At 53.4% G+C, this 26,976-nt stretch overlaps 1 protein-coding gene across 2 annotated transcripts; it reads right to left on the reverse strand.

Annotated features, from left to right (window-relative positions):
• Positions 1-2,018: 2,018 nt before the first annotated feature.
• On the reverse strand, positions 2,019-25,790 carry OTUB1 (OTU deubiquitinase, ubiquitin aldehyde binding 1). Of its 2 annotated transcripts, none has more exons than XM_034776412.1 (7): positions 25,671-25,790; positions 20,809-20,870; positions 11,023-11,121; positions 10,337-10,455; positions 3,682-3,766; positions 3,158-3,352; positions 2,019-2,388 (listed from the first exon to the last, which is right to left on the reverse strand). In XM_034776412.1, exons 1-7 carry the CDS (start codon positions 25,723-25,725, stop codon positions 2,191-2,193), a joined length of 813 nt encoding a protein of 270 aa, XP_034632303.1. In that variant the 5' UTR covers positions 25,726-25,790; the 3' UTR covers positions 2,019-2,190. The 2 variants fall into 2 exon arrangements, with proteins under 2 accessions (XP_034632303.1, XP_034632304.1); XM_034776413.1 differs by lacking the exon at positions 25,671-25,790 and adding an exon at positions 21,599-21,736.
• Positions 25,791-26,976: the final 1,186 nt, after the last annotated feature.

Below are 26,976 nucleotides of genomic sequence, written 5' to 3' on the forward strand. Positions count from 1 at the left end.
ACACCTCCAGGAGCTGGACTGGCTGGGGGTAAGTCGTGCAAGCCAAGCATCACAACAACCCAGATGTGCCTGTGTGCCCAACCCAGACCCTCAGCTCTGCTCTTGGCTGGGGAACTGTAGCAGGAGCCTGTTCCATGTGTCTCAGGGTAGCACTGCACAGCCCCTGCAGCTGGGCGCAAGGTCACGCTCTTGCTGGGTGCTGTGTGCGATGTGCCCTAAGAGCTCAACCTTAGAAAGCTAATAAAGGGTGAATAATATCCCCTTTGTACAGAGCCTGCCACAAGCCTGCTTCCCTCCCCCCCCCCCCCCCCCCCCGCAATTAACAGGCCTCGATGGTCAGAAGCCAACCTCAGTCCCTGAAACTGCTGGGATGGGGCCTCCTAAAGGTATACATGGAGATGACTGTCTTAATGCAAGGAATACAGCTGGCAGTCATTTTTAGCTGTCTTGCTCCCTCCCCCCAGCGAGATGAACTTTGCTTCAGAGCAGCTCAAGGACAAAGGCCCAGCTTTGGTGTCAGCATAAAGGTTCCAGAGCATTTCCCTGCTGCTCAGACGGATCTGAGGTGCCAGGAGCAGTGCCACTGCCTGCATGGTGCCAATGGCTATTAGGAGCAGTCTCTGTCTAAAGCATGGTGTGGTGTATTATGTATGTTCAAGATGAACTGTCATGGATTGCTACAGTGGCACCTTAACAACCACAAGGTTCTTCTTTATTCATCTATTGACAAAGCAGTGACTGTTTGTTAGAGGGGCCCTCTCACCGGTGTGCAGTATTGGGGTAGAGCCTCCACCTGTTGGCAGGACTCAACCGTGGGAAAACTAACTCTTGCTAGAATCCATCAGGGGCAGCAGCCGCAAGGTGTTCGGCCCCCACCCCTGGACCGACAAATCAATGCAATCCTTATTGAAAGGACAACACGTGGCACTAACTCTGCAAGAGCCTTATTCCAACAACTTGAGGACAAGCTTCATCTCTCAGCTGGGCCTGTCTTAAGGCCTTGATGCATTTCCCTGAGCAAAGGAGTCTTTGCTCTTCTCTAACATGCCAGGCTAAATTAAGACAATAGCCGGCCCTGTAATAACTCTCGGGATAGCCTAGCCCCGGACTGTACCACCTCTGCTGAGTTGTAAATTGACCCATGCTGAGGCTGTCTTCTTTAATAAATGAAGTCCACCTTGAAACACTGATTCCAATCAGTGTTTTCCACTGGGGCAATTCAAATCGAGGCAGTGTACTGACATGACCACCTCCATAGCAGTTTCTCCACAGAAGGAACCTGTTCTGGCTCAGTCAACGGAGGCTCTATCTCTGCCTCTACCTGACTTTCCAGATGCAGGCACAACTTGGTACCCTGGACCCCTAGCAGGAGCTGACCCATCTTGCCAAACACACACCACCACCACACAGGGGGCTTCCTGCATTGGAGGACACAGAACTTCTTCAGAATTCTGCCTCTGGGGCAGGGCAGCAAACACCACAGAGGGCCAGGGCTCGAGGAGGACAAAAAGAAACAAATACTGAATCGCTACCCATCCAGCAAGCTCCCTTCATCCTGGGCACTCACCCACCCACCCAGGAGGATGAAGACAACAATAGCACAGGCAGGTGTTTCCTCACTTCCAAGCACACCACTTTGCAACCTCAAAACAGTTCTTTCAGGTGTTCTTTTCAGATGCAACACCACCTTACTTCTCAGCCTCTGGGGCTCACGGCCACAAGATACCAGACGAGAGGAAAAACCATCCAGGCTGTGTTCACAGAGGAGGGGGGTGAACAGCAGCCACAGCTACGTTCAGGGGTGCACCCTGCCGAGGTCCCACAGCAGCCTTCTCGGGTACCTTCCCTGCTCATGATGGACACTACATGGGACCACAGGCAGGGTCGGGGGAAGGGGGGTACTGGCCTGGACAGGCCCAATGGTGTTCTCTAATCCAAGGTGGGTGGGTATAGACAGGCCAGTGGACAACAGCTAACTGCCCCCTTGCAACCTAAACAAATCCACCAGACAAGCAGGCTCCATTCACCAGCATCCCCTTTAATAAAACACAGCAGGGCGAGTGTAACAACAGAAAACAAAGAGAGAGAGCAGCGCGCGAGATTACCATTTACAACCACAGAGACTGCCGGTAGGGGGAGGGAGGGGCCACGGGACGCCTGGGGGAGGGAGCAGAGGCAGCTGGACGGCACCTATTTATACAGGATGTCGTAGTGTCCCGGTCTGTACAGTAGATACACCTTGGGCTCCGAGCCCTCTGGGAAGACATGGGGGTTAGTGCCTCCACCCTCGCCCCGGTCCATGTACTCCACCAGGATAGACACGTTCAGGGCCTGAGCCAGGGCGATGATGTGGATGTGGTCGCTCTCTTTGCACATGGGTTCCACCTCCTGGAAGGGATCGAGTGGGAGACAGAGGGTTAAGGAGCCCGCCCCGCCCTACCTGGGGACTTGCCTACAGATGCTACCAACATCCTGCCTCAGGTGGGGCTCAACAGACCTCCCCTCCTCCTCCTATGGCTCCGAGGCAGATCACAAGTTTGTTTTGTCACCAAGCTCTCCCCACCTCCAGCTACCTATCGAGATGCCAGTTGGCCAGGGCTCCGCACCCCCTTCCGCCACACAGGGGATTCCCGCCAGGGGAATTACCTAGGGATCCAACTGAGATCACAAGTCAGCTTCGTCTCAGTGACCTCTCTCAATGCACAGGGGACACCCTTCCGTTCCCTCCAGGGAACAAGCTGTGAATCCTACTCAGATCACACATGTATTGGATCTCAACCCCTCTCCCAAGGGCAGGGCAGGCTGGTCCTGCCCTGTCCCTTCCCCTGCCCCAGGAACCAACTGTGGATGCTACTGAGTTCATGAGTCAGCTGGGCTTTAGCACCTCCCGCCAATCCTCCTCAGATCACAAGTTGGCCGGGCCTCGGCCTCACTACCCAGAGATCGCCTCGACACAGGGAGGCGTTGGGCTGTAGCTCCCACTCCAAGACAGTTTGGGAGGGACAGGGGCACTCCAGTGCAAAATCATGCCATGGATCCTCCACCCTCAAATTCCTCGTGCTCGGTGTGGTGTCGGCACCGGATTTAGAGACAGCGGGGAGGGCAAACCCTAGGGTTGGAACCTGCTGCCCCCAACGGGCCCACGAGCTGCCCCTACCTGCTGGCAGAACTCCTTGATGCTGCGGCCTCCCTCGATGAAGTGCTCGAAGAACTTGCTCTCGCGCTGTAGGTAGCCGGAGGTCAGCAGCCTCAGGTACACCACCAGATAGTCGGAGGTGCTCTGGTCGTTGAAGGAGGCCAGGAGCTCGGAGACCGTGATCTGCTTTTCCACTTGTTCTATCAGGTCCATGAACTGGAGGGGCACGGGAGGGAGGGTGTCAGAGGCAGACCCCTTGCTCCACCACCCAACCCACTGCCATGAGCTCTCCAAGAGTCAGAATAAACAGGCTGGACTCTGGTCAGTTACAGTGGCACACATACGCAGTTGAGCTGGTGTCCTCAGCTTAGGGAAACTGAGGGCCCAATGGGGGGGGGTGGGGGGGTTACATTAAGCCGCACGGGTAGCCTGCAGGAAATCCAAGAATCAAACTCAGGTCTCATGAGTCTCAATCTGCTCTGACCATCCCATCCCATCTAATGGCATCTGCCCCCAACCCACAGGGGAGGGGGGATATCACTCACCGTGTTATGGAAATCCTCGATTGTGAACTCTGTGAAGCCCTGGGACACCAGGTCCTCCTTGCTTTTGGCAGAGATATCCTTGAACCTGCATGAGATGAGATGGGGTCAGTATGGGCATTCTTTAAAAAGTGGAAGTTAAATCCTAGTGAGGAAAATAGAAAGGAGCATAAACTCTGGCAAATGAAGTGTAAAAATATCATTAGGCAGGCCAAAAAAGAATTGGAAGAACAGCTAGCCAAAGACTCAAAAAGTACTGGGCCCAGTCCTATTCAACATATTCATAAATTATCTGGAAAAAGGAGTAAACAGCGAAGTGGCAAAATTTGCAGACAATACAAAACTACTCAAGATAATTAAGTCCAAAGCAGACTGTGAAGAGCTACAAAGGGATCTCACAAAACTGGGTGACTGGGCAACAAAATGGCAGATGAAATTCAATATTGATAAATGCAAAGTAATGCAAATTCGTAAACATAATCCCAACTATACATACAAAATGAGGGATCTAACATTTAATTTAAATGTTACCACTCAAGAAAGAGCTCTTGGAATCATTCTGGAGAGTTCTCTCAAAACATCTGCTCAATGTCGTCGGCGATCCCTCGAGGTCAAGGATGATCTCTTTCACAGGTTTTATTTTTCATGGGTACTTTGGTGACTGAGGAGTCCGGTCCTTGAGTCACAGGCTCGTTGGCAGACGTTGCAGGTGGTGTTGGAAGACAGGGTTGGGCCGCAATTGCTGCATGACGGTTGTCTTTCCTTTCTTTCTTTTCTGGCATTTTTCTGCGACCAGGGGAAGGCGATTTTCCTCAAAAGTGGACATTCCCTCTCTGACAAGTCTTTGCCGGTTATCCCTATCCTGGGCTGCTCTCCCACCAGTATGTGGTGTCAATGCCACATCTCTTGATGTTTATCTTGAGGGTGTCTTTAAAGCATTTCTTTTGGCCTCCCTGTTTCCTTTCTCCTTTGGTGAGTTGGGTGTACAGCAGTTGTTTTGGTAAGCGTACATGAGGCATGGGCACACAGTACCTGCTCCACCTCAGCTGGTGCTGGATAATCAGGGCCTCAACACTGAAGATGTTGGCCTCTGTGAGGACACTGACATTAGTGCGATGATTCTCGAACTTTATGTTGAGGATCTTCCGAAGAAAGTGCTGGTGTTCCAGGTGTTTTCGGTAGGTCACCCAAGTCTCATAGAGGATAGTTGGCAATACCACCACTTTATAAACTAAAGGTCTTGACGGGTGTTCAACAATCACAACATCAGCACACTAGTATGTGTTGTGATTATTGAACACCCAAGAAGAAAGTCTGCCAAAGGCAAGGCTGGCACAGTGAATTCTGTGCTGAATCTTGACGTCTATGTCTGCCCTCTCTGAGAGATGGCTGCCAAGATAGGCAAAGTATTCTACATTTTCCAGTTCTTCTTTGTTGATGTGGATCTTCCTTGCTGGATCTGATGATTGACCAGGGACTGGCTGGTGGACAACTTTTGTGTTGCCAATATTCAGAGATAGCCCTAGGCTTTTATAAGCTTCAGAGAAGCAATTGAGGGCTGTTTACAGATTCTCCTTTGAGTGTGCAACTACAGCACGATCGTCTGCATACTGGAGTTCGGCTACTGTTGCTGATATTAGTTTAGTTCTGGCACGGAGATGAGAAAGGTTGGAGAGGTTGCTATCAGTCTGATATTGGATGCCAGTGCCCTGTGGTAGGTGGTCTTGGGTTAATGTTTTCCTCCTCTTGGAGGAGTCTTACAATGGTGATAAATTTGCTTGGGCAGCCAAACTTTGACATAATTTTCCAGAGCCTCACAGTTGACAAGAGTCGAAGGCTTTGGTCAGATTGATAAAGGCCATATACAACTCCTGGTGGTGTTCTTGACATTTTTCCTGGATCTGCCTGGCTGTGAAAATCATGTCAGTGGTGCCTCGTGATGGTCTGAAGCCACATTGGAGCTCTGGAAGTACTTCCTCTGCAAGAGGGAGCAGGAGATTCAGTAAGATTCTAGCAAGAAGCTTCCCAGCAATGGAGATATTTGTGAAGATAAAAGGCCAAAGCCCGCCAAACATTGAGAGTGTGGAGCACACGTTCTCGAGGGAAGGCATGTGGTTTGGGGTAGAAGGTCAGGAGATGTACGCACCAGTTGAGGTGGAATGGCAAGGCCACCTTGGGGAGAAATTTGGGATGGAGGCACAGGGAGACCTTGTCCTCGTGGAAGACAGTGAAAGACATCATGGCCTCCAGTTCACTAATGCGCTGTGCGGAAGTGACAGCTATCAAAAAGATCACCTTCATGGAAAGATGGGCAAGGGAGCAGGTGGCGAGTGGTTCAAGGGGCGGCTTGGTGAGGGCAAAAAGCACGAGGTGAAGGTCCCAGGAAGGAGTAGGCTTCTGGACGGCATGGAAGGCATTGAGAAGGCTGCGAAGGAAGTGGAAGATAGTCGGGTGAGTGAAGATGGAAACCCCATCCACAGAAGGAAGGACAGCACTAAGCACGGCCAGGTGGATGCGGATGGAGGAATGGGCGAGGCCTGAAGAGAGAAAGGAGGTAATCCAGGACGATGGGAATGGAGATGGCATGCAGGTGGTGTTGCGCCCAGCCGGTAAAACGTTGGCTCGGTAACATGCTCAAGTGGACGAGCATCGGCTATGGGTAAGGATGTCATGGACTGGGGAGAAGCATGCATGGTATATGCGCAAACCCATCCAAATAGCAGGCCGTGAGATGGAGAGGGCCTGGGTTGGGATGTCGCAGTTGGCCGTTCGCTTGCGTAAGGAGATCCAGGAGACGGATCAGAGGACGAGCAGAGCGATGTAGGAGATCCATGTCCCAGTACTGGTGAGGCCAGGCGGGGGCAATAAGGAGAAGAGTCGTGCCGCACCTCGCGCAGGACTTGAGGGAGCAGGGGAATGGGCGGGAATGCATAGTGGAGGCCAGTGATCCAGGACAGGAGGAGGGCATCGCCCTGGGAGCCTGGGCGAAGACCTTCGTGAACATGCGGGGGGCAGTAGCGATACCGAAAGGGAGGACCCAGAACTGATAGTGGGAATGGCCCACCGTGATTCGGAGGAACTTGCGATGAGCGGGGTGGAAATGGGTATGGAAGTAGGCATCCTTCATATTGAGAGCCGCAAACCAGGCTCCACAGGGAAGGGAGGGGAAAATGAGGGGAAGGGTGACCATCTGGAAATGGAATCTGCAGATAAATTTGTTCAAGAGCCAGAGGTCCAGAATAGGGCGAAGGCTACCCCCTTTCTTTGGCATGGAAAAATAGGGGGAGTAGAAGCCCCAGCCCCGATAGGGGTGCGGGACGAGTTCTATGGTGCCCTTCTGCAGGAGGGCATCTGCTCCCTCTCTGAGAAGGTGGCAATGCGAGGAAGTGCTCAGGTGCTGCTAGGGTGGACCGTAGGGCGGGAAGGAGAGGAATTCCATAAGGTAGCCCTGGTGGATGATGTCCAGCACCCAGCCGTCAGTGGTAATCTGGCCCCAATAGTGAGTAAAGGAGATGAGGCGACCCCAAAAATCCATCGGTGGGGTGGTGGGAGGCGTAGAGGAAGGTTCACAGGTCTCGAGGAAGGAGTCATAAGGGTTGCTTGGGAGGACATTGCGGAAAGGTAGATGTGGAAGAAGTAGCTGTAGTGGCGGAGCGTGGTCGTTGTGAACATGGGCAACAGTGGGAAAAGTCAGGCAGGCGCTGCGGGCAAGGCTGGTCTGTGGCATGGGGACGGGTCAGAAGGACGACCCTTGCTGGCGGCGAGCGGAGGACAGAGTACAGAGGCCCAGCGACCGGTGTGACAGTCTTTGAGAGAATGCAAAGACCCCTCCATCTTGTCACTGAACAATTTATTGTTCTCAAAGGGAAGGTCCTCCAGGGTGGTCTGAACCTCCTTCGGGAAGCCGCTAGACTGGAGCCAGGAGTCCCGGCAGGGGACGACCCCCGAATGCCAGGGAGCAGGACATGGTGTCGGTGGCATCCACCGCGGCCTGGAGAGCTACTTTAGCCACCAGCCTGTCCTCATCCACAAGGTGTTGGAAGTCCTGCTGTTTTTCCGGGGGGAGGAAGGCCTGAAAGTCCACCAGCTTAGAGTACAAAAGGGAGTCGTATTTGGCCAGGTTGCTTTGGTAACTCGCAATATGGAATTCGAGCCCTGCAGAAGAGTAGACCTTGCGGCCCAGCAGGTCCAACTTTTTGGCGGCCTGATTGGGTGGCATGGAACGGAAATGCTGTTGGCATGCATGCTCGGTCACAGCTTGTACCACCAGCGAATTGGGGTGGGGGTGGGTGAAAAGAAAGTCCACGTCCTTCGCTGGCATGAAGTAGCGGCGCTCTGCCCATTTCAGGGTAGGGGCACAAGAGGCCGGGGTGTGCCAAGCGGCTTGGGCTGGCTGCATGTGGGCATTGTGAACAGGGAGGGCAGTGCGGGAGGGGCCAGGGGGTTGCAGGATGTCCAATAATTGGTTTTGTGGATCCTGGACATCTTCGACAGGCAGGTTGAGGGCTGTAGACACGCGTTGAAGCAAGTCCTGGTACTGCACATGATTGGAGCATCGTCAGGGAACGAAGAGGTGCCCATATTGACTGGAGGGGGCAATGGCGCTTCTAGCGTGAAAACAATTAGAAGCTTTTTGTACACAGAGGGAGGAGCGGTGGACGCTGGAGAAGGGCGGTGATGCAGGCAGGGTGGCACGCCAGGGTCGCAGTAGGGGTTTCATGCAGTCCAATAGGGCCAAGCATGGGGGTCAACAGGCACTGGCAGTGTCCATGGGTAGTGGAACCATGGATCAGCTGGCAGAGCGGACAGCTGATGGTATGGTTGGTGCCGGTGTTCAGGTCTGTATGACCGGGCAGGTGAGAAGGCAGTGTCCAGTTCTGAGGACCACTCAGAGTCCAAAGACAGGTCTGGTAAGGGTGGGGCTGTCAGAGCCAGCAGTACCAGCAGTGTAGGGGGGTGAAGGCCGGGTGATCTGAGAGTTCGTCCGAAAGGCGGGGTGGAGCAGCAGGCTGGAGCAGGAGCGGCTCATCTGTGGCAGACGGTAGATGAAAGGTGCCTGAAGGATCAGGGCATGGAGGTGAGCCAGCAAACAGCAGCATGAGTTCAGCCATTGGCGTAAGAGAAGACAGACAGCCCAGAGTGCGCTGGGCTGGGCGTGTGAGTTTGGATGGTCCTGGCGGAGTAGAAGGAGACGGAGATGACAGTGGTGGATCAGTCACCGTGGCTGGCGGAGGCGCTGTTGGGGTGCGGTGCCTGGACTTGTGCTCCGTGCGATACTTCCTCGGAGCAGGAGCGTCTGAATTGGTATGCGATTTCTCACCCGACCTGGCATGGCTTGGAGATGCAACGCTGAGCTTGGAGGCGGTCCCCGTCAGGAAGCTGCCTTTATGCCGATGAGCGTGCTTCTAGTGCGCACAGTAGGCTTTAGCCGGATGGAACTGTGCCACCAGTGCCAGGCAGGAAGGGCCCAGGTCATGCTGGCCACCAGTGCCAGGCATCGGATCTGTGGTCACCTGATCCAATTGCGCACGTGGGCACACAGCCTCCTCCATAAGGAATTTGCGGAAGCAAAGTTTTCTAGTTTCCCAGGTACGAGGTGGCAACAAGCGACAGATGGAGCAGTGGGCGGAGATATGAGTCTCACAAGACAGCAGAGACAGCATTGGTTCTCGTCTCTCACGGAGAAGGAGCGCGGGGAGAAAGCACAGTATTTAAAACCGGCTCGCCAGGGCATAATCCTGGGCCAGGGAGAAGCCCCCGGAGGTGAGAAAGTCCAACGGAAACCTAAATAACTAACAGTTAACTAACAAACAGACAACTAAGTTCTAAGAACTACAGAAAAACTATATACAATGAACAGAAAGCAGTTCTCTTAGCGAGCTATGAACACTGGGGAACAGGGGTTCCGACTCTGGCCGTGCGGCAGTAAGAGGGAACTGGAGCAGCGTCGACCCGCACAGCTCCTAGAGCCTTGGATGCACCACGCAGTCAACACACGACACACGTGTGGGTCAAGGGACCCTACTATGAACAGTTCCAGCTCCAACTCATGGCGCACATGCACACCCACGTCTGGAATCCACATAGGGACCATCACTCGAAGAACTGGAAACTGAAGTCAGGAGTGCCGACCCTGTGCCGTAACTAAGATGAATAATCAGCATTTGTTTCAAACCCAAAAAGGGGGAGGGGGAAGGATCCTTACAGTCTAAGGAGTGTCCTCAAGTCGAGGAAGATGCCACACGGCCGGAGCTCTGACTTGGCAGGAGTCACACGCTGGGGCCTTTCCAATCACCCAGCCTGCCATCTGGGATAGAAACGGGGATCCGTGCATGCCAGGCTAATAATCCCCCCTAACTCTTATATGGCACTTTTCACTGTCAATCTCACAGAGCTTTACAAAGGCTGTCAGTGTCATCATCCCCATTTTACAGATGGGGACACTGAGGCCCAGAGCGGGAAGGGACTTGCCCAAGGTTACCCTGGAGGCCAGCATCAGAGCTGGAAATAAACCCCAGGTCTCCCAAGTCTTAGCCCGGCACTCTCCCCTCGCTAGGCCCCATGGTCTCCCGCTGTCCCTCCCACCACACTGACCCCCTTGTCGGGCGGGAGGGGAAGAGAGGAGAGGAGAGCAGACTCCCACAGGGCCCCACCCTACCGTTGCAGCTCCTTGCTGTCCTCCAGTAGGGCCTCCAGATGCGAGAAGCCAAACGCCCGGTAGAAGCAGTTGCCGTCGGGCCGCGTCTTCCGGATGTACGAGTACTTTTTGAGTAGGTCCTATGCAGAGCCGGGGGAGGCACAATTAGTCCCTCATAGGGAAAGGGGCCGGGAGGTTAGTGGCTAACAGTGCCACATAAATATTAAGCGTTATTACACCTCCTGCCCCTACCAAAGCCTGGCAGGGGGGTGTGTGTGTGTGGAAGGCCCAGAATTCAGGGCGGGGGAGCGGGCAACTTAGAGAGGGGAGTCTGAGGGACAATGCCAAGGAGGGGTGACTGGGGGACTGCGTGGGCAGGGAAGGCCAGGATTTTCAAGGGTGTGTGTGTGAACCTAGTGAGAATAAGCTGAGGAGTGGAAGGGGGGTGGGGGGAGAGGAGAGGCCAAGATTGAGGGGCTGGGAGGGAGAGCTCGAGGGGAGGCTGGGGGACTATGGAAGGAGAGAGGTCTGGGTTTAGATGTCAGGGTGAGGCAGGCTGGGGCCTGCAATTAGGAGATGGGGAGCCAGGAGGAGCAGGGGACCTAGGTGGGATCAGACAGGAGGACTAAGGAGGAAAGGGCCTGGAGTCATGGGGCTGGGATTTGGGGGGAGGGTCCTAGAGCTGGGAGTGCCCAACTGGTCCCTACCTTGATCTTCTGTTGATAGATGTGATCGTCCTCCGCGTATTCCTTGTACAGAACTGACAGTTCCAGTCTGTCCGACACCAGGGGGTTCTGTACGGCGATCTGGAAGGACAACGGAAGGCGCCATGACACTAGTGGGGGGGGAAGCGGTGGCCATGGCTCCCCAACCTCGCTACGGAGGCACCCTGAGCTAACAGACACCCAGGACCTACAGCAGGAGACCTGGAGCTGGCTGCAGTCCCTCCTGGGAGCTGTAGTCTGGCTACCTCATGCCCCCATTCCTCTCCATAGGCCAGGGGACCCCGCTGAACTACATCTACCAATGCACTGCCTTCAGTGTCTTGCCAAGCCACTGCCGTGCCTCTTGGGAACTGTAGTTCAGGTGGCTCATGCACCTATTCTCCACTATAGCTAGGACCCTACCAAATTCACGATCCATTAACTTCATGATTTCAACTATTTAAATCTGAAATTTTACAGTGTAATAAGTGTAGGGATCCTGACAGAAAAAGGAGTTGTGGGGAGGGAGGGGAGGTCACAAGGTTATTATGGGGGTGGAGGGTTGCGGTACTGCTATCCTTACTTCTGCACTGCTGCTACCGGCAGCACTGCCTTCAAAGCTGGGCAACAGGAGAGCGGCAGCTGCTGGCCGGGAGCCCAGCTCTGAAGGCAGAGCTGCTGCCAGCAGCAGCGCAGAAGGAAGGCATGGTATGGTATGGTATTGCCACCCTTACTTCTGCGCTGCTACCTGCAGAGCTGGGCGCCCGGCCAACAGATGCTGCTCTCTGGCCACCCAACTCTGAAGGCAGCACAGAAGTAAGGTTGGCAATACTACTGTCTCCCCCTCTTCCCCTCCAAAATAATCTTGTGACCCCCCTGCCACTCTTTTGGGTCAGGGCCCCCAATTTGAGAAACACTGGTCTCCCCCGTGAAATCTGTACAGTATAGGGTAAAAATCTGTATAGTATAGGGAAAGACCTGATTTCATGGGGGGAGGGAGGGAGGGGAAAGGGGAGACCAGATTTCACGGTCTGTGCTGAGTTTTTCATGGCTGTGAATTTGGTAGACTTCCTGGTTGGCATATACCTCCCATGAGGGCCCACAGTCCCCCTTCTATGCAAGAGAATGCGACAGCCATGGTACATCATGGGAGATGTAGTCCAGCTAAAAAGCCCAGCCATAGAGGAGAATTAGAGCACCAGGCACCTGAACTCCAACTCCCATGAGGCACTGCAGCAGCATTTCAGAATCAAAACATTTCAGTTTTCGGACATTCAGGTTGGGATTTTTTGACAGAAAAAAAAACCCACCACATTTTTCCCAGGGAAGAGGAAGTTACTTACCTGTCACTGGAGGTTCTCGGAGATGTTTGGTCCCTATCTGTATTCCACTGAGGGTTACGCATGCGCCACGTGTCCGGAGCCAGAGATTTTGGAAGTAGTTGTCTCTGTTGGTCCGCATGTGCCCCCTTGCCTCGCGCCTCATGGTTTCACCCGAGACGATAAAGGGTGGGACGGACCAACCGCCTCTCCAGTTCCTTCTGCACCACAAATTGAACAGGTCCACAGCAGAGGGGAAGGAGGGTGGGAAGTGGAATACAGATAGGGACCTGTGACAGGGTGCTGGGCAGGAACTCCTGAGCCAGCCCTCTGTCATACCAGCTCCAATTAAGGTAGGTAAATTGGAGTTGGCTAGAGAAACCTGCACCTGATTGGCAAATGGGAAATAGCTGCCAGCCTAATTAGCCTGGGGCTACATACAGGCCCAGAGGAAGGAAGCAAAGGCGGAGCCAGAGAGTGGAAGGAGAGCGGTAGCCCTTCCCTCCTGGGTGCAGAAGCGGAGAAGTCCGTAAGGCTGGAAACCCAAGCTGTATGTGGTGGGAAGGTGGTGGGAGCACACGCTGTAAATAAACTGCACCGGTGATTGCTGAGCCCCAGGGTCTCTGAGTGGTTTGTGAACGCAGCAGAGGCAGGAGCAAAGGGGGCCCTGCTTCACCCTGCTACAGGACCACACCTCTCAAAGTACCCTCAGTTACAGGTAAGTAACCTCCCTTTCTTTGAGTGATGGTCCCTGCTGTATTCCACGGAGGGTGATTAACGAGCAGTACCTAATTCAGAAGAGAGTGCGAGGAAGGGGGTGGAACAGTTGAACAGAGGGCAGCCATGAAGAACAAGGCATCCGTCTGAGAATCTTGTACCAAGGCGTAATGCACAGAGAAGGTATGTCGTCCCCAATGCCACGTGGCTGCCTTGCATACTTCTGAAAGCGGTACGTTGTGAAGGGCGACCGCAGTCAATGCTTGCGCTCTTGTGGAATGGGTTCTCACCCCAAGGAGTAGAGGCAGTCCCGATAACAGAGAGTTATGTACCCCAAAATCCACTGTGTGGAGATCGCCTGCCCCTTAAGTCTTTCAGCTATTGCGACAGTCTGGGGACTTCCGGAATGGTCTTGTCCTCTGCAAGTTTAAGGCCGGAGCCCTGTGGATGTCGAGGGAGTGCAGGTACTGCTCCTCCGCTGAGGCGTGTGGCTTCGGAAAGAAAGCAGGTAAGCATATGGGTTGGCTGAGATGAAAGCAGGATACAACCTTTGGCAGAAACTTGGGGTGCAGGCACAGGGAAACTTTGTCCTTATGGAACGTGGTGAAAGGGGGTTCTGCCATCATAGCCCCAGTACGCCTATCCTTCTCACAGAAGGAATAGCTACCAGGAAGACAACCTTCATGGAAAGAAGGGACAGGGAGCAGGAAGCCAGTGGTTCGAAGGGCGACTTCATTAATGTTGAGTGAACGAGGTTGAGGTCCCATTGGGGAGTGATAAGTTGAACAGGTGGGAAGGTTCTGAGGAGGCCCTTCCAAAACCTGGCAGTCAATGGATGTATACATATGGACTGCCCTTCCACGGTAGGGTGGAAGGCACTGACAACTGCTATGTGGATCTTAACAGAATTGAGAGCAAGTCCCAATGTCTTCACGGACAAAAGGTAGTCCAGAAGAAGGGAACGTCCACTTCATCAGAGGCTAAACCCCTTTTTGGGCCCAGTAGGCAAAGCACTTCCACTTGGCCCGATAGGAACGCCTCGTGGACTCCTTCCTGCTGCTCAAAGGTACAATGTCTTGTACTGCTGACAAACATTCCCATTCTAGCGAAGATGCCCATCCAAAAACTAAGCTCTGAGGTGAAGCATCTGCAGATCGGGATGCCTGATCCTGCCGCCGTGTTGTGAAAGCTGTTCTGGGAAAGCTGGCAGGAGAAGTGGAGGACGGGCTGACATGTGGAGCAGCTGTGGAAACCAGAACTGGCATGGCCAGAACCGGGTGATCAGAATAACGATGGCCTTCTCCCTGATCACATGGAGGACTCATGGCAGGAGTGTCAGAGGGGAAAACGCGTAATTGATCTGGTCTGACCAGTGGAGGACAAGGGCATCGCTCTGGGAATGGGCGCCAAGCCTCCCCTCATCTCCTGGAGCAGTATGTGGTGCACTTGCTGTTGGCATGGAAGACAAAGAGATCCCTGGTCAGAATCCCCCACTGGCTGAAAATCATAGAATAGTAGGACTGGAAGGTCTTTGACTTTGAGAGGTCATCTAGTCCAATCCCCTGCACTCAAGGCAGGACTAAGTATTATCTAGACCATCCCTGACAGGTGTTTGTCTAATCTGCTCTTAAAAATCTCCAATGAGGCAGATTCCACAACCTCCCTAGGCAATTTATTCTGGTGCTTAACTATCTTAACAGTTAGGAAGTTTTTCCTAATGTCCAACCTAAACCACCCTTGCTGCAATTAAAGCCCATTGCTTCTTGTCCAAACCTCAGAGATTAAGGAGAACAATTTTTCTCCCTCCTCCTTGTAACAACCTTTTATGTACTTGAAAATCATTATTCCCCTCTCAGTCTTCTCTTCTCCAGACTAAACCAACCCAATTTTTTTGATCTTCCCTCATAGTTCATGTTTTCTAGACCTTTAATCATTTTTGTCACTCTTCTCTGGACTCTCTCCAATTTGTCCACATCCTTCCTGAAATGTGGTGCCCAGAACTGGACACAATACTCCAGTTGAGGCCATATCGATGCAGAGTAGAGAGGAAGAATTACTTCTCGTGTCTTGTTCACAACACTCCTGCTAATACATCCCAGAATGATGATTGCTTTTTTTGCAACAGCGTTACACTGTTGACTCCTGTTTAACATGTGATCCACTATGACCCCCAGATCCCTTTCTGCAGTACTTCTTTGTAGGCAGCCATTTCCCATTTTGTAGGTGTGCAACTGATTGTTCCTTCCAAAGTGGAGTACACCTCTACCCCGATATAAAGCGACCCGATATAACACAAATTCGGATATAACGCGGTAAAGCAGTGCTCCGGGGGGGGGCAGGGCCGCGCACTCCGGCGGATCAAAGCAAGTTTGATAGAACGCGGTTTCACCTATAACGCAGTAAGATTTTTTGGCTCCCAAGGACAGCGTTATATCAAGGTAGAGGTGTACTTTGCATTTGTCCTTATTGAATTACATCGTATTTACTTCAGACCATTTCTCCAGTTTGTCCAGATCATTTTGAATTTTAATCCTATCCTCCAAAGCACTTGCAACCCCTCCCAGCTTGGTATCATCCGCAAACTTTATAAGTGTACGCTGTATGCCATTATCTAAATCACTGATGAAGATATTGAACAGAACCAGACCCAGAACGGATTCCTGTGGAACCCCACTCGACATGCCTTTCCAGTCTGAATGTTGTTGACCACAGTGTCGTGAAGCTCCCATTCATGATCGGCCACAAATGTCCTGCTGAGAGAGTGTGCAATCATGTTCTGAGCCCCTGGAAGATAGGCTGCCAACAACAGGATCTTGTGGGCAATGTTCCAATCCCATAGACGAACCGCTTCCGCAGAGAGTGTAAGCGATCTTGTGCCCCCATGCTTATTGATGTAATAAAACAATGGTGATGATGTCAGACATGACGAGAACACAATGCAAGCGAACAGATGAAAGAAATGCATGACACGCTCACCGTAACACCCGAAGCGCCAGGATGTTGATGTGCATTCGGATTCCCGAGGGGTCTGGGTCCCTTGCACCACATGCTCCCCCATGTGGGCACACCATCCGGAGAGTGATGCATCCGTGATGATAGTCATGTCCGACAAAGATGAGAGGAACAGTATCCCGATGCAGACCTGTCTTGGGTATGTCCACCACTGGAACGAGGAGAGCACCTTGGGAGGCACTGACAGCAGAAAGTCCATGGTATATCCTGTGGGTGACTAGACTTTTTGGAGCCACAGCTGAAGTCAGCAAAGTCGGAGGTGAGTGAAGGCAGTGACGTATGTGCAGGCTGCCAATGTTGCCAAGGAGGGATAGGCAAATCCTGACAGAACAGAAGGACTGTTGACTACTCGGATGATGAGTTCCTGCAGGGTCTGGAACCTGTCCCACTGTAAGTAGGCTTGTGCTGAGACTGAGTCAATGGAAGCCCCTATGAAATGCAGGGATTGCGTGGGAACCAAAGTTGATTTTTCAACATTTACGCTTACCCCCAGGGAAGAAAGTAGTCCGAGTAACATGGAGGTCGAGGCTCAACCCTTGTCCCTGGATCGCACTGGTAGCAGCCAGTTGTCAAGACAGGGGAATATAAGGACCTTGTGACGCCAGCGGTGGGCCGCTATGACACAGAAAATTTTGGTGAAGACCTGTGGAGCAGTGATGAGTCCAAACGGTAGGACTCCGTATTGGAAGTGTTCAGGGCCTACTGTGAACGTCGAGAATCTCCCCATCTATGCAAAAAATAGGTGCCCTGCATAACAAGACCCATAACACACATGCTTCTTTCTACGGATGGTATGATGGCTGTTAAGGTGACCATACGGAACTTTAGTTTGTGTATAAAGCAACTGAGGTGTCGGAGGTCCAGGATTGGTCTCCACCCGCCCTTCTTCTTGGGTACTAAAAAATAAGTGGAATAGAACCCCGCACCCTGATAGAGCACGTTCCTCCGGACTATTGCTCCCCTTTGCAGTAGGGAGTTGACTTCTAGAGTGAGGATGATGTCGTGAGAGTGGTCCGTGAGGAGGGGCTGGGGCGGGGGTGAGGTAGTGTCATTAACTCAATCTTATAGCCATGTTGAATGACATCCAGGACCCACTTGTCCATTGTTGTCGCACTCCAAGCTGGTAAAAAGTTGTCCACCAAGCAGAAAAGGAAGGCAAGCGGCTGGACCTTATGGGTCGCAAGGTCTTCTCGTCAGCTAGCCTCCAATTTCAGATCTTGAACTACCAGGCCTTATTGACCAAATATGACTTTCTCAACTGAAAGTAAAGTCCTCCAATTTACTGTAGTTGCAACCCAGAAGGTCCAACCACTTGCCCTCCTTGTCCGCCAGGGTGGCGCATGGGTGCTGCTGCCTGGCCTGCTCAATGGCCACTTGGATCCTGAGAGAATTGGGTGGGGGTGAGAGAACAGAAACTCAGAGCCCTTAGCTGGCACGTAGTACCCCTTTTCTGCCCCCTTGAGGGCAGGAGCGCCAGTGTCTGGGGTATGCCTAATGGTACAAGCCAGCTGAAGAATGGCATCGTTGATTGGTAGAGCAATCCTGGTCAGTACCAAGACCTGAATGTCAGTACCGAGGCCTGAAGGCTGTCCAGAAGCTGATGCTGTTTGTCCTGTACTTCCCTCCAGTGGTATATAAAGAATCTGTGTAGGAGGTCCTGGGACTGGTGAAAGTAATCTAGGGGTTGGAGGGGGAACCAAGGTCACTGTTGTGTCTGGAGAAGATGACGGAAATCGTTCCTGTTCCGGTGGTACCAGACTGAGTGGCTCATCCTCCAAAACCAGTTCCAAACATCTAATTGAGTATGCCCAAAACAGGGATGGGGTGAACCCTCTCTTGATGACTGGGAAGGCTCTGAAGGTGGATATTGAGGCCAGGGTCCCCAGTATGGCCAACAGGATGGATCCAGCAGATGCTGCGGAGAGCCCCACGGAGCAAGATACCAGTGGCTTCTCTGCTGGGGTAGAGGAGGGTACTGGCACTAAGCTGGTAGATATTCGTAGCGGCGGTAGGAGATGGGTGGCCCTGCACCCCATCCAAATCCTCCAATGAGGAAAACTCAGATCCTGGTTCCAATGCCAGTAACGTCGGAAGTGGTGGAACCATATAAACCATAGGGGAATGGGTGGAAGCATGACTCAACTGCGATAAGTCCTGGGTTAGAGATCGTACCTCCCTAGGCTCAGACTGTAGAGCAGATGTGGGCAAACTACGGCCCGCGGACCGACCGTCCTGCCCAGCCCGAGCTCCCAGCCGGGGAGCCTAGTCCCCGGCCCCTCCCCCGCTGTCCCTCGTCCCCCGCAGCCACGCTCTGGCCCGCCACTCCCGCTGGGCAGTGTAGGGAGCACAGCTGGCTCTGGCCAGGTCTCGTGGCTGCGAGCTCCTGCTGCTGGTAAGGGGGCGGGAGGGGTTGGATAAGCGGGGGATCCTGGGGGGGGCAGTCAGGGAGGAGGATGCAGTTGGATGGGGTGGAGGTTTTGGGGGGGCGGTCAGGGGATGGAAAACAGGGAGGGTTGGGAGTGGGAGTCCCAGGGAGCTTGTCAGGGGGTGGGGATGTGGATGGGGTCAGGAGGGCAGTCAGGGGACAGGGAGCAGGGGGGTGGGATCCTGGGGAGCAGTTAGGGGCGGGGGGTCCCAGGAGGGGGTAGTCAGGGGACGAGGAGCAGAGGGTGGTTGGATAGGGGGTGGGAGTCCCGGGGGGGACGGTCAGGTGGCGGGGGTGTGGAAAGGGGTCAGGGCAGTCAGGGGACAGGGAGGTTGGCTAGGAGGCAGGGGTCCCGGGAGGGGGTGGTCAGGGGACAAGGAGCAGGGGAGGTTGGATGGGTTGGGGGCTCTGAGGGGGGCAGTCAGGGGGCGGGAAGTGGGAGGGGGCGGGGGCCAGGCTGTTTGGGGAGGCACAGCCTTCCCTATCCGGCCCTCCATACAGTTGTGCAACCCCGAAGTGGCCCTCGGGCCAAAAAGTTTGCCCACACTTGCTGTAGAGGAAGGTGTGGAGACCTCATTTCTTCTGAGGCAAAGAGTTCATGAGGCCCAGGCACTATCTCCAACCTCCCCAGTGTTAATGGCACGTGCTCCGCACCTGGAACTGGAGCTGGAGCAGAGGACTGTTTCGAAATCGATGGTTCTGTTGACTTAGAGGTGGCTGATTTGGAAGGTGTGCACAGCTTGGTACTGGCGAATCCATTGGTCTGTGCGATTTCTTGTCATGCTTGTGAGGCTTGGAATGTGCCACTTCTCCGTGGCTGGAACTCGTGGAAGGCGCATTGCCCTTCTTGGGTCTGGAGGAAGACTGACTGCCATGCTTATGCGCATGCTTCCTTGCCTCCCAACTAGGCTCCAGCTCGGGGTCCATAGTACTGGTACCGGCAATAACCAGACTCAATCTCTGCAGTTGGAGGTGCACTCCTGGCTTTCTCAGGCTGATGTACGGGGGTGGTTCCCCAGCCTGGATCCAATAGCGGCTTGATGGCGACCTCCATGATGTGCTTTTTGAGGCAGAGAGCCCAGCCTTCTCGGGTATGCCTTGGGAAGGACAGGCAAATACTGCACCTGGATGAAACGTGGGCTTCTCCCAAGGATCAGAGCAGCATTGGTGCTCGTCGCTGACTGAGAACAAACACGGGCAGGAGACGCAGATCTTGAACCCTGGAGTCTTCGGCATAATCCAGAACCCGGATGTGGGTGCTGGATTGGGTGGGAGGGAGTGGTAACAGATTCTCCAAAGTCTCTTATCTCCTAAAAACTACTACTAAACGCTAAACTACAGTTAAAAAAAACAAGAATAAAACTAACTATGTACAATTCAAATCCTTTTTATTTTCAAGTGTGTCAGAGACGAGAGGACACTACTAGCTCTGACTTGGACCATGCGGTGGTGAGAAGGAACTGGGAATGCGGTCAGTCTGCCCTGCCCTTTGTCGCCTCAGACGAAACCATGAGGCAAGGGAAGGGCGCATGTGCAGATCAACAGACGATAATACTTTCAAGACCTCTGGGCGCACAACGCGTGCGTAAATCCTCAATGGACTACAATAGGAACCATCACTCGAAGAAGCAGCTGATGCTTTTTGCGGAAATTCTGCTGTCAGAAACCTGATTTTTTACAGAAGAGCGTTTTGATGGAAAATTTTCAATGAGCCCTCATGAGCCCTTCACACCAGTACACAGTGCCCCCATGCTGCCTAGCACCCTTGGACTAGGAGCCCCGATAACACCTCCTCTGGCCCCCCCATCCCCATCTCTTCCTCTGCCCCTAGGGCCCTGACAACCCCCCAGCCCCATCTATTCCCACACCCCACCAAGCCTAAGTCCACCTCAGGAGTCCCAACCACTCCCTACTGCCCTCCCCTAGATATGGATCCCAGGACCCAGGAGTCCTGACACCCGTACCTATGCTCCCAGTTTCCTGAGCCAAAGGATGGAGCTGGGGGTGAAGGACAGCTGTGTCCTCATAGGTTAGCAGGGGAGCAATTTGCCCTCATCTGAGCAGCTGCAGGTTAGGGGGAACATGACTGAGGCTACATGCAACCCCTGTGGGTGAGATTTGCGTTGTTAGCATAGGGAGGGCAGCGGACAGGTACCAAAACCCCAACATCCCATAGGCTGGAGATGGAAAGTGAAACTACCAGAAACTGTGAAGGGAGAGCAAGGACACGAAGGCCCCTCTGAGATCCACCCACTGACCCCTCTCAGATCTGGCAGACTACTTTCCCCTGCATCCAATGACCCTCTGAAGCCTCACCTCCTGCTGGATGCGATCCTGCTGAGCCATGATGGCTTCGTCATACGCCAGACAGTTAACTCCTGGAAGAGAAGAAGAGATGGAATGAGATGCTTATCCCACGCCAGCTGCACCCCAGCCAGTTCAGACCCCCGTGATTTCCAGTCTCAAATGTCACCCCCCCACATCTTAGGGGTCACCATCCTGCCATCAAGATGAGTTCCCCAAGGTTCAGTCTCAATTGACCTTTGCTCCTGTCACCTTTCCCTCACGCTGGGATGGCTAACGCTGCCTGAGACAAAACTCTATCCGCACAGCTGGAGGGGGAAGGCTAGTCCTTCGGGTCAGGTCACTGGGCTGAGATTCAGGAGATGTGGGTTCAGTTTCTGGCTCCGCCATAGCATTTGAGCGAGTTCTTTCATCTCTCTGGGCCTCCAGCTTCCCCCTCTGCAAAATGGACTAATGAGCTTCCTCTGCTATTAGGCTATGAGCTCTCTGGGGACTCTCTCTCGCTACGTGTCTATGCAGTGGCCAGCATGATGGGTTCCCTGATCTCAGTCAGGGGAGGTTGGAGGGGTCCTGTCCAGCTCCCGGCCCAATGGGCCCTCCTCCCCCAGTACTGATCAGGGAAACCTGCACAGCGCCCAGATCAATGGGGTCCCCGATCTAGGTCACAGATCAATTTGTGCATCATATTGCCAAAATGACCCTTTCCCTTCAAGGGTTAATTTTTGAGTTCAGACAGCAAATATTCTCCCGGGAGAAGGTAGAGCAAACGGAATAACCCCAACACAAGGAAACCAACACTGACCCGGAAGCTGAGACACCAAAAGGGCTTGCTTTACAAATTCCTTCTGTAACACAGATATTCTTCTTATTCAGTAAGAAGTGTAGCTGTAACTAATCAATGCATCTCTCTGTGTGCAGCTCCAGCCAGTGGCCTCTTCAGAGGTCAGAATTTGTCTTTTTAAGCTCAACTCATTACAGGCACAAGTAGCTCTTTAGCAGACAGAAACTGAAGCTATTGTTTGTAACTACTATTAGGCGAATCCATTATGCTTTTGCTACAACATGCATTGCAGATATTAAGGCGACACCATCAGCTTCTAAACGGCCACGCTTCTGTCCACAAAAGTTTGGCACAACTAGCAGCTAAGATTTGAGGGTCTTGTTGACACACAAAAGTTGTGTCGCTTTAACTAAAGGCATCGATTTTTAAGAGCCCCGGGGATTAAGCATGGACACAAACTCCCCAGCAAAGTGGTGGATTCTCCATCTTAACACTGGAGACCTTTCTGGAAGAGGCTTGAGTCAGCTATAAGCGATTGGGCTAAATACAGAAGGAAGTGGGTGAAATGACCTGATCTGTTCTATACAGCTCAGACTAGAGGTTCCTGCACTCTATGAATCACTAACTACACTGGCTGGTATAGCTAGAGCAGCACAACCCCTAGTGTGGGATGCAGTTATACCCAGTATACAGGTGCTTTACTCTGGCATAATTTATTCCTGAACAGAGGACTGAAAGGACCTCTTGGGTTATGGCCTCCAGGACCTGCTAGTGCAGGCAGCCCCGTCCTATCATCCGACTCAGAAATGTATCCAGCTCCATTTTCAAACTAGTTGGGGGTGTTTACTCCCCACTGCTCCTATGGGGAGGCTATTCCAGAACCTCCACTGATGGGCGGAAGCCTTCTCATTGCCAGCCTCCATCGATTCCTGGCCAGTTTACCCCATCTGCTCTTGTGCCAACATTGTCCTACAGCTTCAGTAGTTCTTCTCCTTCCCTGGTGTAAACCCCCCTGGTGCATTCACGGAGTACAAACAGATCCTTCCTGAGCCTTCATCTGGGCAGGCTAAACAACGGGACTGTAAAAATCACAGAAATTGCAGGGGGATTCGAGGGCAAAGTTCGATTAAAGCCCCTGGGCCTCAAGGAAATGATCCCTTCTCCTAGCCTGAAAATCTATGAATAATAAACCACAATAGTGCGATAGCTGAAAATACATCAATTCAGTGAGCCAGATCCTTAGCTTGTGTAAATGCCCTAGCTCAGCGTGAGTCCCTAGAGCTACAGCAATGTACATCAGGTGGGGATCTGTCCCATTGAAACCACTCTCCCATCCTCCCTCTACAATCTCCTCTATATCCCGCAACATGATGTCACCCCTCTTTTACAGATTGGGAAACCGAGCGATAATAATTTTGAGCAAGGCTTGGAACCCTGAGCTTCACCTCAAACAAGTCTCCCAAAGATGACTAACTTTCGGGTGTAAACAGCCTCCTATTTATCACTGCTACCCGTCCGCCTCTCAGTGCTGTCTGGCTTCGTTCAAAGACAGAGACGAGCCTTGCCAGCTCTGCAGGAAGATGAGAAAGCAATTTGGGCTCGTTCCATTGCATACATCACTGGCAGATGGGAGTCCCCAAGTCTGACTCCCAGCCCAACGGCATGCATCCCTGCTAATGCAGTACAGATCCCCTCTCTTGCTCTGCAGAGACCACATAACACAAGGTGGAAAGAACCACATGGGGTGCACACGCCCCCATTTTCCTCAGCTCACTGAGGAAGAACCAGGATACCCCACAACAAGAGTCTTCCCCAGAGCAAACACAGACGGACCACAGCCCTATTTTATCAACAGAACCATCTGGATCAGAGTCCAGAACTTTTCTTGCTGATGTGAACCGGTACTAACTCTATTGGGGACATCTCAACCAAAATAGCCTTTATTCTGCAAGAATTTAAACTGTGTCTATTGGTAATACTCCGGAGGCAAGGACTGCACTTAAAGGGGGCAAAGCTGATTGGGAAGCTACTGGGTAGGGAGAGAGGGCGTCTGTTTTCTTCACCCCAAGCCACCCTGGATGCCCCTCGTTATACAGAGCCATCGCTTTTTCTAACAGTTCCCCCTCCACCTTTAAACAAACAATTAAGACATTATTTATTGCTCTCAGTTAGGGATGGGCCAAGCAGGGTTTTAAGCAAAACCATCTGGGATGCTTGATGGGAGTGGGGGGATGTGGGGTGCTGGGTTTCGAGGAGGGAGGAGGTAATCAGAGGGTATTGGGAACTAGGTTAAGGGAAGGACCTGCTGATGGGAGCTTTAGGACTCCCTTGCAACAGGTGATTTGGTTTGGAGGTTCTTCCCCCCACATCAGGTTTCCTAATCCTCACCACATGACAGCAAGAAACATGCGACCAAGTGGAGGGGATGTCCCCAGGGGCCCAGAGAGGACTCCTGCCTCACAGAGAAGTCATGCTGGGGTGCGCACAGACCCTGCTGACACGGTGTGGGGTGGGTTGATATGGACTGTTTATAGGTCGGAGTGTGGGGGCCAGGTCTGTAGGCCTCAGGGAACAGATGGTGGGACTCCTGTCCCCCATAGGAATGGTGGTGGAGATAGAGATCATATCGCTCAGAGAGGTGCTGCAGGGGGCGGGGGTGCATACAACCAACGAAGAAGCAGAGTAGGATGTATATTAAAGTGTAACAAGTGGGGTGGGGATTCTCATTGTCAGGGTGAGGCGGAACCTGTCTCCAGGGCCCCTGCTGATGGAGGAGCGGGTCAGGGCAGGGCAGGCTTATAGCATGCATTGCAGCAAGACTGGGGAATCCTGTGTCACATGGGCAACCACATCTCTAGGCCTCAGGGCACAGATGGGGCTGGATCCTGCTCCCGGGGATGCTGTGGGTGGGGTGGGCTGATTGCTACCATTGCAGGATCTAGGCAGAATGGGTTGGTGCATATTGGGAAGGGAGGAGGCACTAGGCCTCAGGACACTTTGTGGAGAGTCCTGTCTCTGGGGTGTAAGGGACACCCTGTATACTTGGAAGAGGAGGGAGTTGGAGACAAGGGAGTGACCTTTTCCCTGGGGATTATGCAGGGAGGGCAAGTAGGTATGGGGGGGGGGGAGTTTCCCATCCCTGCTGATTGTGGTTGGGGACAAAGAACAGCTTCCAAGAGACATGGAGAAGGAGGCAGATCCTGTGTACATTGGGGGAGCGGTCTGAGATTTGGGGTGAGGGGAGGCCTTTCCTGGAGAAGGGGATCATGACCCCAGGGGATGTGGGGAGACAGATCCTGTGTGCATGTGAGACTTAGGGTAAGGGGAGGAGTTTCCTGTGGTGAGAACTTTGGGGTGCAACTCCTAAGAGGAGACAGGTGTGTGATTTGGAGTAAGACAATCCTCTCCCATAGAGAGGAAAGCATGTCTGGGATTTGGGGAAGAAACCATTTCTCTGGGGTTTGGGGTGAGGGGAGGAGCTCCCTGTGGGCGAAGGAGGGTCCAGTCCCTTGGGGGAAGGTTAGGGGGGAAAGTGATTCCTGTGGAAGAGGAGGTGAAGTGGGCAGATGAGCGAATCTGGGGAAGGGACCTATTCTCTGAAGTCTGGGGGAGCCAGTTCTGGGAAGGGGTACTCTGGGGGGGGGGGAAGGAAGGAGTTTCCTATGGGGGATGCTAGCAGGGGGGGGAAGCAGAGCCAGGATCGGGGGGGGCAGGGAAGGATTTTCCTTTAGGGGGCTGGGCTCTGGGGGAGAAAAGCCTGCCCTGGATTCGGGGCAAACCTTGTCTCTGCGGTCGGGGGCCTGGGCCTTGGGGAGGAACCTTTCCCTGGGGAGGGGAAGCCAGGCCTGGGGGAGAGGTACAGCCGGGCTCCTGTCCCCGCGCCACCCTGTCCCGCCCTCTGTTACTGGGGCAGGGCCGCATTCGGCCGGGGAGCTCCGGGGGTCCTTGTCCCTCCCCGCGGGGGGTGGCAGGGCCTTGTCTCTGGCTGCGGGTATTGCCGGTCCGGGGGTCCGTCTCGGTCCGGGGGTCCCGTCCCGCCCCCCCCCCTGCCGTGCCTTATGGGGGGCGGCCCCGCCGCCCCCCCCCCCATTACCATCCGTGTCCCCCCCCAGCGGCTCCGGCTTCTGCAGAGGCTCCTCCGCCGCCATCTTTGAGCTGCAGACCGCACCCAGCAAGCGCTTCCGGGGCACATCGGGCCCCAACGCCGGAAGTGCTTCCTCCCGGCCCTAGCAACCGCCCCTAGCAACGCCCCCGGTGGCAACTAGACCACTCCCACTTAGCAACACAACCCCAGGCTAGGCCCTCCACTGATGGACCTCGAAGGAGGGGTGTGGGCGCCATGGTAACAGGATGACACCCCATGCATCATTGGCATGCATGGTGATGTCATTGCGTGACGTCACAGCATCCTGCTCAAGCCACTCTTCTGTGCCATTGTGACATGATAATCATGACACTACAGTGGCCCCATGCAACCTATCATTGATGTGCCATTGTGATGCCATCATGTAACATCAGGGGCCTCGCATCAACCCACCCTCTCCTGTCATTATGACACCCTCACGACATCATAGTAGCTTCCTGACACCCCTATTCTTATGCCCTTGTGATGTCATAGGGACCTTATGACAACGCACCCTCATGTCATCAAAGCACCCTTGCATCAAAACGCCATTACTGTATTATTATGACATCATAATTTAACATCACAGCTGCCTCGTACAAACCCACCTGCAACAGGCTGTGCTGCTATGACATCATGTGACACCCTGGCTGCCTTGAATCCATTGCCATTAGCGTGTCACATCGCTAGGACATCATCAGGTGACATCATGGCAGTCTAGCATCAACCCACTATCACATCATTGTGCAACATCTCAACGGGGTCCCTTGACCTGATTGTCACATCCCTTTGTGAGGTCACTACATGTTATGAGGTCATGGTCTTACCCCACTTCAGCTCCCACTGTCACTGTGACGTATCTTTTTCCCATCAGCCCATCATTCCATCACTATGTGACATTGCTTCAGCACCATGTGATGTCACAAACACCTCACTACATGACTATGATGCAGGAAGACAAAGTGCCAACTCATGCGAAGATCCCCGTGTCTCCACTGAACACTGAGAAATACACAGCTGGAACCAGTCTGGGACACCTGTGTGACAAACTGGGACTGTTCTTAATATGGTCTTTGAATGCCGAATGAGGAGTTTGGCTGGGACAGTCTGCATTGGGGGATGGGAGACTGGCCTTGAGGGAAGATATCTGAGCATGTAACATGAGAACCCAGGAAGGGGGTTGGAGCCAGGTGACACCTCTGCCCGGGGGAAACTGAACAAAAGCTGGGGAAGGAGACCCGGGGACGGGGGGGGGGGGGGGGGGGGGGGGGGGGGG

The sequence above is a fragment of the Trachemys scripta genome, chromosome 7 (assembly GCF_013100865.1).
Source record: "Trachemys scripta elegans isolate TJP31775 chromosome 7, CAS_Tse_1.0, whole genome shotgun sequence".
Classification (NCBI taxonomy): domain Eukaryota; kingdom Metazoa; phylum Chordata; order Testudines; family Emydidae; genus Trachemys; species Trachemys scripta.